Source organism: Danio aesculapii, chromosome 14, assembly GCF_903798145.1.
Source record: "Danio aesculapii chromosome 14, fDanAes4.1, whole genome shotgun sequence".
Taxonomy (NCBI): domain Eukaryota; kingdom Metazoa; phylum Chordata; class Actinopteri; order Cypriniformes; family Danionidae; genus Danio; species Danio aesculapii.
The window spans coordinates 15,542,580-15,561,021 of NC_079448.1; the positions used below are offsets into that span (position 1 = coordinate 15,542,580).

Sequence of the window (18,442 nt, forward strand, 5' to 3'; positions counted from 1 at the left end):
TTTGAAATGCCATTTTGCTAAACATTGTTACATGAAATGGGCATAAAGTAAGAACCTGGTTCCTCATTATTTGATCTTACCTACTATACTCATGTACAATATTATTGTATTATAATGTACATGTATTATACTTATTGCAAATTACCTCAGATAGAAAAACATTACAATTACTGACAAAAACCTTACAGAAAGAAAAATGTATGCAGCATGTTCAACCTATAGATAATGTTTAATAGCCATTACTTCACGTACATGGGGGATGGGGGGAGGAATTGGTCCCTGGCCCTTGTCACCAACATGAGCCCCAGTGCAACAACCCGCCACCTTATGATGGGGATCCCACTTCGTGTCGAGCCTTCTTATCCCTCTGCTCTGTGTTGTTTGCTCTACAGCCACACACCTATGCATCTAAAGACACCAAGATGTCCTTCGTTCCGACGCTCCTTACAGCCAAGGCTCCTGACTGGGGGACATTGGTCTGGCACACTCAAGCTCCCTAGTTGTGCTTCATTTGAGTTTAGACAGGAGATGGTGAGGCTGTTTGACAAATCTGTTTGGGGTCAGGAGGCAGCCAACCAGCTGGCTCATTTGCGCCAGGCAAGCCGTTCAATCACAGAGTATGCCATTCATGTTTCGTGCACAGTTGGAGGATGAGATTTAGAATGAGTTAGGCCACCCTTGACCTACCTCATAATTTTGATGACCTGATTAAAATGGCTCTATTGGTGGAAGCACGTCTGCGCCACCGCCACCAGCGCCCGGAATTTCAACCATCCTGGAGGGTGCAGGACACTGGCTGTTTCTCAATTCCAAGAACACAGAGAACTGGTCTTGCCAGGTCACCTCCAGAACAAACTCGGGAGACTATGAGAACAGAGAACGCATCCTGTGAGAAATGAGATGCTGCGTTCTTCCTGGTCACATGACCTTCACACGTTTTTAACTGAAAATTTGTTAGATGTAGTTTGGACAAAGCTGTCTGTGATTCTACCTATTTTGAAGTCATGCAGTGTGAACTCTTCTGTCACCGATCCATCTACAGTATAAACAAAGCACCGACAGAACACTAACCCAAACATCTGTGACACGACTACTTTGAAAATCATTCAGTCTGAACTTGAACTCATTCGGGTGGGACTCCTCTGGCTCACTCTCCAACAGAAATAGCAATGCCTTGCCCAGGACCTGTGTCTGTTCTGTGTAAAGCCAGGGCATTTTGCTGCGGCTTGTCCTTTAAAAGCCTGGGCTTACCAGTAAAGAAGTGGATCTTGGTAAGCGCTACCCCTTTATTGCATTCCCCTTCTTCTCATACTGCCCTTTCTGTCTCTGTCCATTTGGGTGACCTTTGAGTTCTTGTTAAGCACTGGTCGAATATGGAGCCGAGGGTAATTTTACGTATAGTTCTTTAACCTCCTTGTGAGGGACTCTTCCACCCAGGGATGTGTTCTCTCCCCACTGCTCTTCTCCCTGTATACCAACGACTGCACTGCAAAAGACCCCTCCATCAAACTCATTAAGTTTGCAGACGACACTACTGTTATCGGCCTCATCCAGAACGGTGACGAGTCTGCATACAGACAGGAGGTGGAGCAGCTGGCGTTATGGTGCAAATACAACAACCTGGAGCTGAACACGCTCAAAACAGTGGAGATGATAGTGGACTTCAAGAGAAACCCCCCTGCACTCCCCCCACTCACCATCATGAACAGCACTGTGGCTGCAGTAGAGTCATTCAGTCATTCAGCACAAAAACAGCCAGACACAGGAAAAGTTTCTTTCCTCAGGCTGTCTACCTTATGAACAGTTAAATATTCCCCTACTGTGCAATAAACATGTGCAATATTTTCTCATACGCACTTGTACACAGCACCTTATATCAATATACAATGCAATATTTTCTACATTCGCACTTGTACAGAGCACCTTATAACCTGTATATTTATAACAATCTGTACATACAACTCAACATCCAGGTTTCTTGACTAACCGCATCTGTTTAATGTTTATATATATATATTTTATTTCATATTTATTTTGTGTTGTCACTTGTCACTTTATGTACACTGGAAGCTTCTGTAGCCAAAACAAATTCCTTGTGTGTGTGAAGCACACTTGGCAATAAAACTGATTCTGATTCTGATTTCCAGCACTCTTATCACCATTGTTTCCCATACCACCCCTCCTATCAATTTCATTGTTTTGGTTAATCACCATGAGGTGATTAGCACGCTGCTTCTTTTTAATTCCCAGAGTACCCCCCCATAGTTCTGCCACTCATCCCAGGCATTACTCTGCCAATGGGTCAATTGTTTTTCCAATTGTTGGTGCAGAGAGAGAGGCCATGGATAGGTATATTAACGAACCTGTCAAAGCCAGCCTCATCCAAACCTCTTCCGCTGCAAACGCCGGGTTCTTCTTTGTAAAAAAGAAGGATGGCTCCTTGTGTCCCTTTATCAATCATCAAGGGCTTATCAACATCACTATTAAGAACAGGTACCTCTTACCACTTATGTCGTCTGCCTTTGAACTTTTGCAGGAAGGCAAGGTCTTTACCAAACTTGACCTCCGGAATGCCTATCATGTTATCTGCATACGTGATAGGGATGCATGGAAAACTGCCTTTAACCCCCCTTCGGGATACTTTGAGAACTGGGTCCTCTACCATTCGGTCTGACCAATGCCCCAGTGACCAATTTCTTTCAGGCTCTGGTCAATGATGTGTTGAGAGACATGGTTAATCACTTTTTCTTTGTGTACCTTAATGATATCTTGGTTTTTTCTCTATCTTCACAGGCACACACTCAACATTTTTGCCAGGTGCTACAACAGCTACTGGAGAACCAGCTTTATTTTAAGTCAGAGAAGTGCGTTTTCAATGCCCAGATGGTTCTGTTCCTGAGATTCGTAATTTTGGTGGGAGAGATCCAGGCGGACCCCTGTAAGATAAGGGCCATTGCAGAGTGGCCAACTTCAGACTCTCATAAGCCTCTGCAGCCATTCCTAGGGTTTGCCAATTTTAGTCTGCGATTCATCAGGAATTTTGATCGAATCAATGAACCCTTAATGGCACTCACCTCTCCTAAGGTACTGTTCAAATGAAAAGTTGATGCTCAGGAGGCCTTTAATAAATTAAAGTCCCATTTTATCCATAGTCCTCCTTTCTTGTCTATTCCAGATCCTGAGCAGCAGTTTGAGGTGGATGCCTCTGTCATTGGAGTATGCACTGTCCTATCTCAGCGATCACGTCTGGATGAAAAAATGCATCCCTGTGCCTTCTTTTCCCACTATCTGAGTTCTGCTGTATGGAATTACGACATAGGTTATCTTTGGGGGAGTGATGTCACTGGTTAGAAAGTGCAGCTCAGCCTATTTGGATCTGACAGGATCATAAGAACATCAATTCAGCCAGATGGCTAAGCTCCCGACAGGCTCGCTGTGCCCCTCTTCTTTGGCTATTTTAATTTTATCCTGTCTTACAGGCCATGGTCCAAGAATATCAAGCCGGATACTTTCTCCCATCTGTTTGAGGCCCCAGGGTGGGAGGAACCACTTGACACATTATTCCCAAGGAGATGGTGGTGACATCACTTTCTTGGGACTGTGAAAAACAGGTTGTGGAGGCTGTAGTCTCTTTGTTCCAGCCAAAATGTGCTCGAAAGTTATCCAGTGGGGTCATTCCTCCATGTTGTCCTGTCACCTAGGAAGTCAGATATTGGTGGCTGCCATCCGCCAGCGATTCTGGTGGCCATCTATGGCCAAGGGCATCAGGCAGTTTTTGGCTGCCTACTTGGTTTGCACTCAGAACAAGACTTCGAATTCACCTCCTGTTGGTCTGTTCCACCAACTTCCTATTCTCCTCCCTGGTCACATTTGGCCCTTGATTTTGTCACAGGCCTTCCCTTCCACAATCAAAAAGCAGTGGTTGAGGCTTTCAATATTTAGTGGATTGAGAAGCCCAGAGAAGAGGAGCTGGGTCGGGATACTCTGGATCAGGCGCTAGTTGAGGACTTCCATCGGTAACAAAGTGAGCCCCTTCATGCGGGGCCTAGTGGCATTTGTGAGGGGGGGGGGGGGGGGGTAATGTCACACCCTTTGTCTAATTATGTCCTTTTTTGTGTCTGTTTACGTGACGTGAGCACATATGAATGTTTCGATCGGTCACCATGTGCTCACTGTGTTAGTGGAGTGTTACGCAAATACTTTTTTGCTTTTTTATTTTTTGCCCTGCATGCTCCTGAATTTTGGTTTTCCTCATTGAGAATCAGTTTAAACATTAATAAAGTTTTATTCACTCAAGCTTGCATCTGTGTCTGTGTGTACTGTCCCTGACAAAACTAGTCATTTATTTAACTGATTTGTTTGAATCAATGATTCCTTCAGTTTCAACGAAGTTTTCCTACAGAATGACCTGAATCCAGCCATTCACATCATATTCAATATTATTGATGTATAACATTAATCAGCTGCTGCATATATTGCATATATATATATGACGTCGACTGTGCTCTGCTGGTCAGTACAGACACATTCACTCCACGCTAAGCAGTGTGACATTTTTGCCATAGATTATGAAAGCTGCTCAGCAAAATAAATCAAGTGACAAGCCTTAGATGTAGACCAATCAATAATGAGTTTACACATGCAAAGTAAGGTCTAAACATATTATTTTAAGGCAAGCACAGGTTGCCGAATCCATGCCTAGGCAGAGGTCCAAAAATTGAGATGTTATTCTGCTGCGCAAAACTAACAAACAGCTGATGACGGCACAGTTTGACTGACCAATCAGTAAAGAGGGGGCGTGTAATTCCTTCCCACATAAAGACATTTTTTAAGGGCAACTGCCTTTAATGCAATTAAAATCCCATGTGTGTGTCAGAGCCACAGAGATTGCTCTCTATTGCTCTGACGCATGTTTTCTGCTGCATCTCATGTCAGATAAACAGCACAGTGACAAATAAGAATGAGAAAAACTACATTAAGAACTTATGGTTATTTGATGTATTTTTGTGGAGTTAATTAAGCCTTTCTGGAATGATGAGTTATAAACAATGTCTTTACAAAGTACACGCGAACATGCACACACGTTTAACTTTACACTGTTTGCACAGTAAATGTGACAGGATACACATTAATATCCACTGCTGTATGGATATCTGTTATGTTAATGTACAAAATAAATATAATTTAACGTCCACAAACAGCGACTGAAGCATCTTTTATAATTATACTGACATGCGGCTCTGGTGATGAATTACATAGTGCAACTGCTTGAACAGGAGGTTCAGTCTGCGGAGACTCTCCGCCCACCCTCTCATCCCAGCCTGCAGAAGATGGTGTCCCAGGATGATCTGGAAACATTCCTGGACCTCTTCAAAAATATGGCTGAGGTGTGTGGCTGTCTGCAGGCCAAGTGGCATACATATAAACTTGCTGGTATCTGGCGAAGCCCCAATTGACGCCCAGCAGCTACTGATAAAGAACCTCCTGGAATATGATGACAATCTAAAGCGGGGGTCAGGAACCTTTTTCAGCAAAGAGCCATTTCAGATTGTTTTTATCAAGAGCCATATGGTGTGTGTATATAACAAAACCTTAATTTATTCCTAAACAAAACCTTTATTTATGTCCATGCACAACTCAAAAATAAACAAATGAAGCATAACAATGTATTAAGAAAGGAAAATTTACAGATTTTTTTTCTTTTTGACGTCGCCACTCATGAATGTTTGAATTTACATGCATAAGGTTACCGTAGAAATGTACCACAGAAATGTAAGAAATATAACTTGCCCTTTATTGTTCAAGTTAATTCAAGTTAAACCACAGCACCACATATGTGCATTGGTTGAAACGTCTTTTTATTGTAAACCCAGTTCTTATTCATTTTGCTGTAGAAAATACAATATAAAGGGAATTGTAATTGTATTTTTAATAGGAAACTGATTTCGAAATTTTGAAATGTTATTGAAGAGAGATAGCTAGAGAGCCACATATTTTTGGTCAAAAAGCCACATGTGGCTCTCAAGCCATAGGTTCCCTACCCCTGATCTAAAGCAAGCCATTGTTCAGCAGGCTAGTCGCAATTTAAAGGAGCAACGTCAGCGGTTCCGCACGAGGCTCCAGGACGCCTGCCACAGATGGTTAGAGCCAGATGGTCAGAGCGTACAGGTGGTCATCGACACTTTGGTGCTGAAACAACTCATCACCCTCTCGAACATCGGAGTGGGTCCAGTGCCACAGACCGGCGATGCTCGAGGAGGCCATCCAGCTAGCAGAGGATCATCTAGTGGCGTACTCCAGAGTTGGCGAAAGAGCAGCAGCAGAGGTCTCTCTCACACAGGTCTCTCAGCTACTAGGTATGTCCAGAGTCGGTCAAGTGATCGGTAATCGGGTCCGATTACGCAGTTTCAGACTCAATAGGAATCGGATGCGAAAGCATCATCAATGCACCGTGACGCACAGAGATATCGAATTGAACCAAATCGATGGCATGATAATCGTAACCGAACCGAACTGTGAGACCAGTGTAGGTTCACACCTCAAATATTCTCATTATTTTTAAACATATCTATAGTTGTGGTGGCACAGAGATAGACCACTTTCTTGACTTCACACAGAAACAGCAACGCATGCGGCATGACATCACTTTGTTGCAGAGACGCTATTGATTAAATGCCGGCAAAGTAGAACACAGAAGCAGCTTGAAGCGGAAATCCTGTTGTGGAGGTATTATAAAGTTGATGATGACAACATTGCCATAGCAAACTGTGAGATATGTCAACTTGGGATTGCCTGCCGGGTATTTTGAGTTGAGGTGCTATTTGTTTTTATATTAGATTTTTTTTTATTTACTGTTGCACTAAAGTCCAAAAGTGAAGAATTTATGTTATATATTACTTGATTGTTCAAGCTACCTCACAGAAGTGCTCTTTTTGTTAAAAGTTGTTGAATGTTAAAATAAGGTGATTTAAATAGAAAATAAGGAACATCCTGGATCTGTTTCTTTGCTCTTCTTTATTCTTTTTTTTATGTATTATAGAATTATCAGATCGGATTTCGGTATCAGTAAATACTCAAAATCAAATGACTCAGACTCGAGGGCAAAAAAACCTAATCGGGACATCCCTATCAGCGACTAACTCCTTATTTTTCCCCCCTCTCCCAACATCCAGGTCCAGACCACCCAGTTGACCCTGACCGGGGCCTAAGAGGAGTATTACCAGCATGAAAAGACCCGGTGCACAGCAGTTGCAGTATCCAGTCCAAGCTGGAGTTGAGGTCGAGATGATGAAGCAGTGTCATGCCCACAGGCAGTAGTATCCTTTCCGGTCCCTTCTCTCTCTCTGTCCCAATCAGGCAGGCCTACTCACTCTGGGGGTGTACTGGGGAGGTCTGGGCCACTATTTGCATTCACTAATGCAGATCGGTGCATTGATCCGAAATCGAACGTGCCAGTCGCACCCCCCCCCCCTTTTTTTTTAAAAGGTCCGCTACGCCCCTGCGCGTTGGCATGATTTCAGGAGGTGTGGCTTTGGATAGCAGGGGAGGGATTGTGTTTCAAAGCTATTGTGCTAACCAGTTAGCATTAAGGCAGATCACCTACTGCACCTTTAACATTGTTACTAGCTGAATTAATCAATTGTTAATATAAAGAATACATATCCTGAGAATGAATAAAATTGAAAGAAATTAACATTGTCACTAGTGACAATCGATTTTTGTTAATGACATTCTTTTATATATCAGCTACTTAATAGGTATATGCAGAAGTAAGCAGAAGGACTTTTAATTTGTTAGTTACCTGGGTCAAGCGCTTCCGGTGAACTGTATTCAGTTACAAAATCGGCGCGTTTAAGGTCGGCTTTCTTTAAAAATCAGCAAGCTCCACTGGCTGAGTGACATCTGATCTAAAGTGGGTCTCAGAATGTACAAGAAGCACTGCATTAAATTACATTTTCCCCACCATGTCTTTAAAATATGAACATTTATTTTACCCCAGTATATTCAATGGAGCTTCTGCCTGCTAATTCTGATGGGCGCGTGCGTGTAAATGGTCTTTCATCTTGTTTTATGCTTGAGCAACTAAATGAATGCCAAAGTCTATTTAATTGATTGTATTTTAATTACGTTACAACATCGATGCTGTGAAAGAAACTGTATAAAATAGAAAAAAGTCACATTAACCGTTCACCGGAAGTTTATCAGTATGGGAAGAAACACTAGCTCTGCATATACCTTATTCCTCATATCAACATATTAATTTCCTGATATCAACAAATTAATTGTTTTATATAAAAAATATTTGTTGAATTGTTACTAGTAAAAAATTTTATATATATAAATTACATTTCAACTAGTAAGAAAAAATTGTTGTTATCAACAATTCAATTTTAATGGCAGCCTATGGTGACATTTGACTAGTGAAAATACAATTGTTGATATCAATAAATTACTTTTATATCAAGAATTTGATTGTTGATATCAAGAATGCTGATTGGTGATAACAATAATTGAATTGTTGATATCAAGATTAAATATTCTGAGAATGAATACAAGTCAAAACGGCTTGCCACACTCAAGACAAATAACATGCAACATAAAATGCAAATATGTAAATTTGACTGACCTGATCATGCAATACTGATATACTAAACATGAAAATGCCTTTTCCTTTGATTTTTACAAGTTTGCATACAGATGATAATTCTGTCTAAATGATCCTCAATCACGCTGATCTGAAAAGCAAAAAACTAAAATGATGATTGCATGATTTATTTTGTTTTTTACAAGGGTTTCTGCAGGTTTAAGACTTTTAAAGACCTTTTTGAAAACCATTATGAAAGAAATTTTAGACTTATACAAGGCTAAATACTAATGATTTTAAGAATATCCCAGTTGAAAAAGATTTTCACTTGCCCTATCCAAAAATTATTATAATTTAATACATTAAGAAATACAATAATAATAATTTAATAATAAAACATATAGGTCAGGTCAGTATCTTCAGTAGTAAATAATGGAAAACGTTTAAACAAACGTCACTGTAAGGAGAGTTAAAAAATGTTATTTTTATAAAACATTTTATTGAGATGGATTGTTGGTGATTGTATGAGTCTCAATGGCCAGATTGGGCAGCTATACATGAACAGAAAATTAAGACCAGTTAAAAAAGATTTAAAGACCTGCAACACAATATTTCAGTAGATTTAACACTTTTTAGTTAGCGTTTGAGTGTAAAGACATGGAGACCCCTAGATACCGTTTTACATTTGAAAAAAACAAGAACAATATTATTAGCCACTTCAAGATTTTTCTCTCTCGAATGGCTACAGAACAAACCACTGTTATCCAATAACTCACCTAAACAACCTAGCCTTTAAGTTGCATTTTAAGATGAATACTAGTATCTTGCAAAATAACTAGTAAAATATTATGTTCTGTTATTATGGCAAAGACAAAGAAATTAGTTATTAGAACTATTGTTAAAAATCATATTATGTTCTCTTCATTAAACAGCACTTGGAAAATTTAGAAGAATCAAAATTTTACAGGAGGGTTATTAATTAACATACATTCCTGTAATTCGCCATCGTTGTTTATGTGGTCAAGAGTGCGCTTATACAGTATAATAAACACAAGACATTTTACATACAGTTGTGCGGTTTACACAAAGACAACTATGGTATGTTTTTAAAAATCAAACACACTTTGAAACCAGTTTGCAGTTTCAAGCTTGCAAAATATGTTGGCGTGTAAATGTCACATAAAACATTAGAAAACACATAAGACGACTAATAGTACATTACCATTACAGTTTACTATTACAGTCGCTTTGGTACATTTCTCAAATCATCCTTGACATGTACAAAACAGTAAGCGTATTTCTCAAAACTCATACAAACCGCAAAACAGCATGAATTACATACAAAATCCTTAGGTCATCTCTCAAATATTTATATTTGTCAATGAACATCAGAATGACAAGTCCTTTTGTATGGATAAGCACTAACGATGCGCCCTATAAGCACAGGCATGTTGTCAGTATAAGAGTAGACTCTGGTAGGATGTTCTTTGATGACAACTACAGTACTGCAAATTGTTGGATATTGCTTAGTGTATGTGGGAGTTTGACTACAAGAGACTTCACAAGTAATTCACATTAACGCTTTTACTGTTTGTCGACAGACCATGGTATTTTTTTCTTCTGACATTGCAATACAGACATTGCAATACATAAAGGAAAAGATGACACTGGAGAGCACAAAGAAAAAAACAAAGCAAAAGTAGAAATGTGGCAGCGCAGTGGGTGGCGCTGTCGCCTTACAGCAAGAAGGTTGCTGGTTCAAGCCTTGGCTGGGTAAGTTGGCATTTCTGTGTGGAGTTTGCATGTTCTCCCCATGTTCGCGTGGGTTTCCTCCGGGTGCTCCGGTTTCCCCCAAAAGTCCAAAGACATGTGGTATAGGTGAATTGGGTAAGCTAAATTGTCCATAGTGTATGTGTGTGACTGAGATGTTTCCCAGTGATGGGTTGCAGCTGGAAGGGCATCTGCTGCATAAAACATATGCTGGATAAGTTGGCAGTTCATTCCGCTGTGGCAACCCATGATTAATAAAGGGATTTAGCAGAAAAGAAAATGAATGAATGAAGTAGAAAAGTGAACTAATAGGACTGATTTAGGAAAAAAAAGTCTATATGGAAACGTATAGACTCGAGCTTGACATTATGACAGCTTGTTCAACCACCCTGCATGTAAAAGCAGTTTTTTTTACATCCTTCCCTCCGTTTTACAACTTCCCCCCGTCTTGTTCCCTCCGATGTATATCATTGATTGTCAGACAAGTGTTTATCACTACTGGCGGAACATCGGAATGGAACGCCCAAAACCCTTCAGTGGAACTGCATTGTTATCACGTCACAATTGCATGCATTGCATTCAGGGACATATAGGTGCAGGAGTGGATATATGAAACTGACAAAATAATATGAATCGGTCAGAAATCAAGGGATTAAGTATATATCCATGTGCACTTCGCCCATTCACTTGAAGTGGAACGCACTTTAACATGGTGGCCAGGGTTCCCCCGAGGGAACAAGGGAAGGAAAGTTTGTGAATGTGTGTCTAAAAGGTTATGGCTACACAAATCCAGGTAAATTTGAAAACTGCGTTATCGTGTAAAAATTCTCCATTGTTCACACTATTGTTTTCAATTTATTCCGTCATCCACACTAAAATGACTGGGTGTTGTTGTCGTGAATGAAAGTGAAAAGCGATGGCTGGGCGGTTGCAGGGCGTTGGATGGCGGAGGGGTGTCACAGACGAAAGTGAAGAGTGTTGGGGAGTCGCGGAAGAAAGTGAAAGTGAACAGCGGACAGGGGGAGGAGGGCGGTTGAGGAGAGGGATCAGTAAATTGAGGTGCCGGATAAGATTTCAGATGTGCCGCATCCGGCGTTCTACCACAAATTAAGCCCTGTGATTACCTTATGATTAAAGTTGTTGCACGTCCACCGGTTCCTGCTTCTAAATTCCCTCTGTTTTGTTCCCTCTGATCAATGATTGTTACACAAGAGTTTATCACTGGTAGTGGAACATCTGAATGGGTTTCTATGGAATGCCCTAAACCTATAGCACTTGGGAACTGCACCATTGTGATGTCATACGAAACCGACAATATAAAGATCAAAAATCTTGGTCAAAAATCAAGGGATCAAGAATATGTCCATGTACACTTTGCCCATTCACTTGAAAATTTGAAAACCGTGTTATCGTGTAAAAACGCTCCATTGTCCACACTATCGTTTTCAATTAATTCTGTCATCCACACTAAAATGACTGAAAATGCTTTTGTTCATATACTACGCATGCGCACAGACGATGATGTTGCATCATATTCGCCTGCCATTTACTTGTCTCTTTGAAATGTTGCTGCAAAATGTCGCTACTGTGGTTTGCTTTTGCCATTGAATAGCTCTCAGTAAACATTCCATGTCCTTTGAAGAGAGGCAATTTGAAGCAAACTGACATTAGTCTTTAATAGAGTTGTCAAAATGGACAGCATTCAAATCATCTTCTTTACAATGCTGTGCACGATATTAGCTGAATTTGTCACATGACTGAAATGCGTCATTTTTAAAAGCCTCCATTTTAAGTCCACACTGCAACACAAAAACTGTTTTTAAAAAGATAAATTTTTTCCCAAAAGTGCCCACTTTGTGTGGACTAAAGGGCAAAATGGAGAGAAAATGTGTGTTTTTAAACAAAAATGTAGTGTGTAAAGTGTGGACATGGCCTAAAGATGGGGGCTGCGTAAGCTAAAATCAGTATGCGAGCCGAGTAGTGTGTCCGAATTCATAGAATTCGAAAATCAGAATGTGAGAAGTACACGGATGACTTACTACTTCCGGCGAGATTCTGAAGTGCGCTTCCCATGCATGCTGCGCTATCCCATGATGCCCAGCGAGAGAATTCATGAATGGGACTAAAGTGACACAACTGACGCAGGTAGGTCACGTGACCATGACAAAATGGCGAATGTCATATATTAAAATTTCATTCATGCTGCTTGCATTCCTACTGTATAGAACATACTTTTCTAACGGTCGAGTAGTATGCTTAAATTAAAATGGAGTATCTACTGAGTAGATGGCGGTTTCGGACGCAGCCTGGTTTATACTTCTGCGTCAAGCACACGCGAATGGTCCATCGTAGCATTTGTGTGGTCACATAGCCCTTACTGACGCTGATGCGCACCTCTCAAAAAAATGTAACTACATGTCACAACAACGCATAGCACAAGATCTGTGATTGGTCGGCTTGGTAGTTGTGAGGACTGTGGGCGGTGCTGAGAGCAGCGAGCCTGATGGAGTGAGTGTTTACAAGTGTCGAGTCCCGTGAAGGAGCTCAAGATGGAAACTTGTTTTGTGTTCACCTTATGGTTAAAGTTGTTGCATGTCTCCCGGTTCCCGTCTCTAAATGAGTTTTAGCTTCCAGTACATTAAAGTAGCGTTCCGGAAAAACAAAACACCCACGAAGAAACTCAGCACAGTAGTTGAGAATTTCAATTCTGGTCTGAGAAGTGTACTAAAAGCGACTGAGAAAAACTATAATGTAATATTCCATGTTTAGAGAGTCTTGAATCACTCTGAAGGCTGCTTCACTGTCTCTAACATGTGGCATGCGTCTCTGAATGCTCTTCTGGATGGGAGGAAATGTTTGATGTTAGCTCAGGCTGTGCAGGGTTGGCATGAGGTTGAGGTGGTGTATTGAGGATCTCTGGTGCTGTAAATACAGGCTGGGGGTTTGAATTGGACTGGGATGGCAGGAGGCTTCTCAACCCTGCAAAAAGCTGGTTGACTAAGGTCTCCATAGAACGTGTATGTTCAGTGAGCACTCGAGAAATAAGACGTTCCTCTCTGGCATGACTCTGTTCCAGCTGATGCTCCAGCCAAGTGTTTTGTGCCTGCTGCATTCTTTCTAGAAAGTCCTGATACTGGGTGTGCATCGCAACACAACAAGGCCTTTTGCGCTTGAACAAACCTGGAAAATAAGAGCCACAGTAAAATTTATTGCATTACACAAATCTCAATATGTTTTATTGACCTTGTTCGTCGATGTGGAAGTTCGCTCATTTTACGATTGTTTTAGAACTTACAATTCAGTCGTCTTTAGGAGAAATAAAAAAAATAAATGGCAGAAAACAGTCAAACTACTTGCTCTACAAACAAGTGTGTTCATGACTACACATAAACAGCAGAATAATATAATAGGAAAATATCAGTTTGCCATATCAGGAGCATAACAAGCTGTTTTTAACGTCTAAAAAAAAAATCAATGGAAGTGAATGAGACTGGAAGTCTTGAGCCAAATAGATTCCAAAGGTCAATACTTGCAATTTAGCTAATAGCACAACTGTTTACCTGGGGTATGTAACCCAGCACCAGAGCTAAACTTCATTTTCTGCTCGAAGTTGTGTCTACAAAGCTTTGAAAGTATTTCCAGGTATGAATGAGTGCAGATAGAGGAGTCTGATGTATAAATCTCAGCATTCACCCATTGTATGCCCTATTATACACCCACCACACAGACCAAAAAAAAACCCAAAACAAAACACTGAGCTGTACAGAACGTGATTGGTGTGTATTGTTTTTGTTTGTTTGTTTTTTTACAGGCCTTGCTGATGATAGAAGTTATTTCAAGAGTTCACACTTAGCTGATGATTGATTATAAAGCTTGTTTCGCATGCTGTTCTGGGCCCAGGGCTCCCTCCCGTTTGCAAGGCGAGAGGGGAGTTTGAGCTCAGGTAGATCTTGAGAACTCCCCTGCTATAGTAGCTAATGAACAGATAGTGATTGCTCTTAAGAGATAACTACTTACTAGGAGCATGTCTATGGCGCCGATTTGGATTAGTCAATTAACTGAAGTTGGGGAAAACCACGTGAGCACGGGGAGAATGTGTAACCTTCGCACAGAAACGTTGACTGGCTTGGTAAGGACTGGAACCAGTGATGTTCTTGCTGTGAGGCAACAGTGCTAACCACAGGGCCACCATGTCACCCATCTATGTAAAGGAGGAGTAGGGGTGGAAGGGGGGAGTTTTCAAAATGAAGATGGCAGTGATATGGAACCTAGGGTATTTATAGTGGCTTAGGAATCGCCTGATTGGTGAATCATAAATTAAATAATGCGGGACCGGCCGCAAGCAATCATAAGCACGTGATCCTCTCGAAATTAGTTTATAAACACACTTCACTTAAAGTTTGCTAAATAGTATATGGCCAAACTATACTTTGGACTTTAAATCGACTTTTGCACTGTTAAGCCTGGTTTCTACTCATTTGTGTTCGGTAGTTTGCTAGAGTGCACGCGTGACTTCATTGCTGTATTTGCAAAGGTTCGCTTTGGGTGTGTGGTACATAATTTCGGCTGCCGGAGCACACAAAATTTTTTGAGACACGAGCGAACAGTTCATGCAGCGCCGCATTTGATTTGAGTTGAATATGAATCCCTTTAAAGAGATTTAGTTAGAAACAGGTACGCCTGTACAGACATCTTTATGATCCGTCCAAGATAATCAGATGGACAATAATTATTGGCTAGAAATTGCAACAGCCATGGGAAAGGAGGAAAGTTTTTGAAACAGTTTGGAAAAACCTGAGGGATAGGTTTGTAAAAACCTAAATAAAAGCCCATGGCAAAAGTTTCCACCATTCATAAATTTTACAATGATCAGGGTATATGCAGGAATCCTAAAGGTAATTTCAATACCTTTTTAAGACTTTTTAAAGACTTTCTCAGATATTTCAGTTTTCATTTTTAATAAATCTGCAAAAATGTCAACAATTCTGTGTTTTTGTCAATATGGGAGGCTGTGTGTACAATAATGAGTAAAAAATGAGCTTAAATGATTTAGCAAATGGCTGCAATAAAACAAAGAGTGAAAATTTTATGGGGGTCTGAATACTTTCGGTACCCGCTGCATTTACAGTTAATCTAGGAGGAGAACTTTTCATCACACCTTGAACCAGAGGCTGCTGGGAAGTGGACGGTTGTGCAGAATTGATGCTCTCTGTAAAAGTGATTGGCTGGGTGGGTGTGTAGCTTTCTGTAGAGGTGGAGCTCTCATTTGAGGGTTGTGTGAGGATGAGGGGTTCGCTCTCCGTTTTCACTGACTGGATTTCCTGAATTCCACCTTTTGAGTCTTCCACTCCATCATCTTTAACAGACAAAAGCATGCAAATGTCAAAATTTTTCAAAAGATATTCCAGCTACATGCTACGTCTACTACTTTTTGTCTTTTCTGGATGTGTACCCTTACGTTTACTGCACCACATTATTTCATGTTCTTGTATGAACTTAAAAGTATCGCTCACCCATAAACTAAAAATTTCCTCACTATTTACTCACACTCAAGTGGTTCTAAACTTTTTATTCTTTGTTCTTTTGTTGCACTCAAAAAAATAATAATTAAAATAATAATAATGCTCCGGTTTCCCCCACAAGTCCAAAGACATGTGGTACAGGTGAATTGGGTAAGCTAAACTGTCCGTAGCGTATGTGTATGAAAGAGTGTGAAAGGATGTTTCCAAGTAATAGGTTGCGGCTGGAAGGGCATCCGCTGAGTAAAAACGTGCTGGATAAGGTGGCAGTTTATTCCGCTGTGGTGAGCCCAGATTAATAAAGGGACTAAGCCTAAAAGAAAATGAATGAATGAATGAATAATAATTATATAAATATGCTCCCGGTTGAAAATGCTATCCCAGCCTGCTCCGGAGTGGGAGTGACTATCTAACCTGCCACAGCTGAAATAAATAAATAAATATATATATATATATATATATATATATATATATATATATATATATATATATAAATAAATAAATTTATTTATATATATATATATATATATATATATATATATATATATATATATATATATATATATCTGAAAAAACAGTCCCTGGCATTTACACTAGAAACAAAAATACTATGGAGGTAAATGCCATTTCCCCCCAAATTTCTACATAGTCAACATTCAAAGCGAACCAAAAAATATTTTCTTAATTGTCCTAAGACAAGAATGGGTGCTGTACAGTAGCTTTAGGAGAACTTTGAGAAAAGGTGATTTTCCACTTTAAATGTTGACTACTGAATGTTCCTTTGGGTCCAACAGAAAAAAGAAACTCAAACAGATTTGAAAGAAATGGAGGGTGAGTAAATGACAGATTTGTCATTTCTGTGTGAACTATCCCTTTAAGACCATAAATTACTTTAACTGGACAAATACCAGGGGCGGATTTTGGGGCCCTAAGCAATTCCAGCCATGGGGCCAAAGTCCTAAAATGCACCCTTTCTACTTTTATTTAATTTTTATTTATATTGCTGTTGTTTTATATCACTCAATCATCTTTTCCACATTTTAAACTAATGCAATCACTACATTTGAAATTATTAGTTTTTTTTTATGAATTTACAACTAAAATTTATATATTTTTTTATAGATTTGACTGCTGGACTGCTCCATGATGGATATTTTATTTGGTATTATTATTATAAATACATTATTATAATAATATTATATTTGATTGTATACTAAATAATATTTAATTATGTTAAAATTGTGTTTGTTTATCTCCCACCATAACAAATTATGGTAAAAATCTATGTTATGTATAGTTTATAGGTATAATTTGAAGTTCTAGATAATAATGGGGGCCCCAGAGATTCATGGGGCCCTAAGCGGCTGCTTACCTTGCTTATTGGTTAAATCCTAATGACTATTAAACTACTTTGACTTTAGAAAAATGCTAAAATATTATTACATTAACTACCTAAAAAAAGTCTAGTTATTGTTATAAATGATTGTTAAAAATTACTTTTCAAAGTGTTTCTTAATAGCTTTTTACATTTTCCTCATAAAAATGTAATGTGGTCCAGTTCCTCGTGTACTAAATCTGTTTAATAAATATTCAGGTACTATTAAGGAACTTCTAGGTAAAACATAAGTTACTCGTTTGTGTGCCACTCACCATCATCACATTCACCATCCTCAAAAAAGAAGCATTCGCTATCTGATAAGGGGGATCCGTCTTTATCATCGACGTCAACTTCAATTTGATTGGTCATAACCGAAGGTCTGTGTCCAAATATTTCTTCCATCGTATCATAATGTTTAAACTCCCCATTGTTGTTGTTATAGTTGCGTTTCTTGACCTTATAGTAAATAGATTTGAGGGTTTTCCAGCGGTGTTTGACTTGATCACATGAGCGCGCAAATCCTGCCTCCCTGTGTTTGGCGCAAACCTTCCTGAAGACGAGGCTGTTGCGGTGCTTCCGGCCGTCCTTGTAGCGGTCTATGTTCATCTCTTTTAAAGTTTGCAAAAGGAAATCTGTCTCCTCTTCGCTCCAGAAATGTGGTCTTCTTTGATTGCTTGACATCTCTGCCTGGGTCTCGCTGATGCTACAATAACTTAGATATAAATTAATGTTTCGTTAAAGTTGTGGGACATTCAGAATAAGGTTTTGAATCGAGGTAAAATTCAGACTAACCCTCGTTGTCCTGTTGTTAGATTCGGATTCTGGTAATGTTCAGAACGCGTGCTCCTGGGACTGCGCATTTAAGATCACAGCCAATCACAAGGCTGCGTCCCGCCCAGTGACCCTTTCTGATTGGGTGTACGCTTTGAAGTTGTAGCCTCATAGGTTGGAAATCATGTCAGTCAATTTTTGTCCCAACCTTCTGAAGGCAATCGGATTATGGCGCTCACATGAGATGAACAGATAATCCTACACGTTAAATATGCTGTTCAGTACCCGGAATCCTATGTCTTTTATTTTTGCATATATATACGTCAATTGATGATAATAACATTACTTTTCCTCTGATATTATTAGAACAGGACACGCATTTTGATAATTTAGCACAAGGATTATCAACGTCTGATCCAT

General features: G+C 39.8%; 1 protein-coding gene across 1 annotated transcript; it reads right to left on the minus strand.

Moving 5' to 3' along the window:
* Positions 1-12,174: 12,174 nt before the first annotated feature.
* LOC130240736 (uncharacterized) lies at positions 12,175-18,109 on the minus strand. The gene is made up of 3 exons (XM_056472365.1): positions 17,524-18,109; positions 15,513-15,710; positions 12,175-13,534 (listed from the first exon to the last, which is right to left on the minus strand). The coding sequence occupies exons 1-3, from the start codon at positions 17,930-17,932 to the stop codon at positions 13,161-13,163; spliced, it is 981 nt and encodes a 326-aa protein (XP_056328340.1). The 5' UTR covers positions 17,933-18,109; the 3' UTR covers positions 12,175-13,160.
* Positions 18,110-18,442: the final 333 nt, after the last annotated feature.